This window comes from Gaeumannomyces tritici, assembly GCF_000145635.1.
Source record: "Gaeumannomyces tritici R3-111a-1 unplaced genomic scaffold supercont2.380, whole genome shotgun sequence".
NCBI classification, from domain to species: Eukaryota; Fungi; Ascomycota; class Sordariomycetes; order Magnaporthales; family Magnaporthaceae; genus Gaeumannomyces; species Gaeumannomyces tritici.
The window spans coordinates 1-1,146 of record NW_008804924.1 but is presented as its reverse complement, the minus strand read 5'-3'; the positions used below and the strand labels follow the sequence as shown (position 1 = coordinate 1,146).

At 64.2% G+C, this 1,146-nt stretch overlaps 1 protein-coding gene across 1 annotated transcript; it reads right to left on the bottom strand.

The window, feature by feature from the left end:
• Positions 1-332: 332 nt before the first annotated feature.
• GGTG_14410 (hypothetical protein) lies at positions 333-1,092 on the bottom strand (the record flags this gene model as incomplete). Its single annotated transcript, XM_009232336.1, has 3 exons — positions 333-512; positions 605-1,009; positions 1,087-1,092. 3 exons carry the CDS (start codon positions 1,090-1,092, stop codon positions 333-335), a joined length of 591 nt encoding a protein of 196 aa, XP_009230600.1.
• Between the last annotated feature and the right edge of the window lie 54 nt (positions 1,093-1,146).

Genomic DNA, 1,146 nt, shown 5'->3' with positions numbered 1-1,146 from the left:
CCCCCCCCCCCCCCCCCCCCCCCCCCCCCCCAGCCGGGCCTCTCGGCCTGAGCTGCTCGCGCCACATCCGAAATCCGATCAGTTGCTTGGCCTCCTCCATGTATGCATCTCTGTGCATACCTAGGTATGCATGCGGTGTTCAACTTGTTGCGGTCAACCTGGCAATTAGTTTGGGGACGGCCAAATCAAGGGCGGGGTCGTATCATGCTTGGGACACCATCAATCCAGACCCAAGTGTAATCCAATTCCACCAGACGGTGGCGGCCCCGGGGGACTAGATTTTTTCCTCACCCATCACTAGAATCTATCGCCTGCTAGCGCCTCCTCTCTTGTCACCGCACCGTTGGCGGCTCAACCCGGCCGACACCCAGAGATGATTGACACCCCCAGGCTACGGGCGCCTCGCTCGACGTCAGCTGCATGACCGCCTTCTGCTCCCAGAACACCCTGATCAACGAGAACTCGGACGTCTTCGTCGGCCTCGTCGGCTGGGCCGCCGGCTCGTTCCCGACCTCGTACATACTCAGCATGACGCCTAACAAGAATGGCAACAGCTTTGTCGACAATGTCATCATGAAGCAGTGCCCCCTGAGACCTGGCTTACTGCCAAGGACGCCGCCCCCGCGCCTGCCCCTACGCCCAGTGCGGCCCCAGCCCCGGTCCCGGCCCCCGTGGCCTCCAACGTTCCCGCCGCCCCTCCCTCGAATGTAGCGCCACCGGCCTCGAGCCTCCCGCCCATTATCCCCGCCCCTCCCACGTCAGGGTCCTCTTCCGCTCCCTCTTCATCCTCTTCTACCGTTCTCCTTGTCGCCTCCTCTACCGTCTTCCTCGTCGGCCCGCCCCGATCCTCTTCCGGCTCCGGCTCCGGCTCCGACTCGGGCTTCAAGTCCGCCATTCCGAGCCGCATCGTGCTATCCATGGTCATGGGCACCAGCGCCGCGGCGGCTGGCGGCCCCAGGGACTCGGCCAAACTTCGAAATACCGCCCAATACCCGCGTCGACCCTGCTCCTATCCCATCGGCGGTCGTGCGTCAGTGCCCTCCAAAAGGCCTCATTCTGCCCCACGCCCTGTTTATCGACCCTCACCTCCATACCGCCTGCTTGTCCAGTGCCGCAGAAGCGACGCTCTGTCCGGCAAGCCCCCCC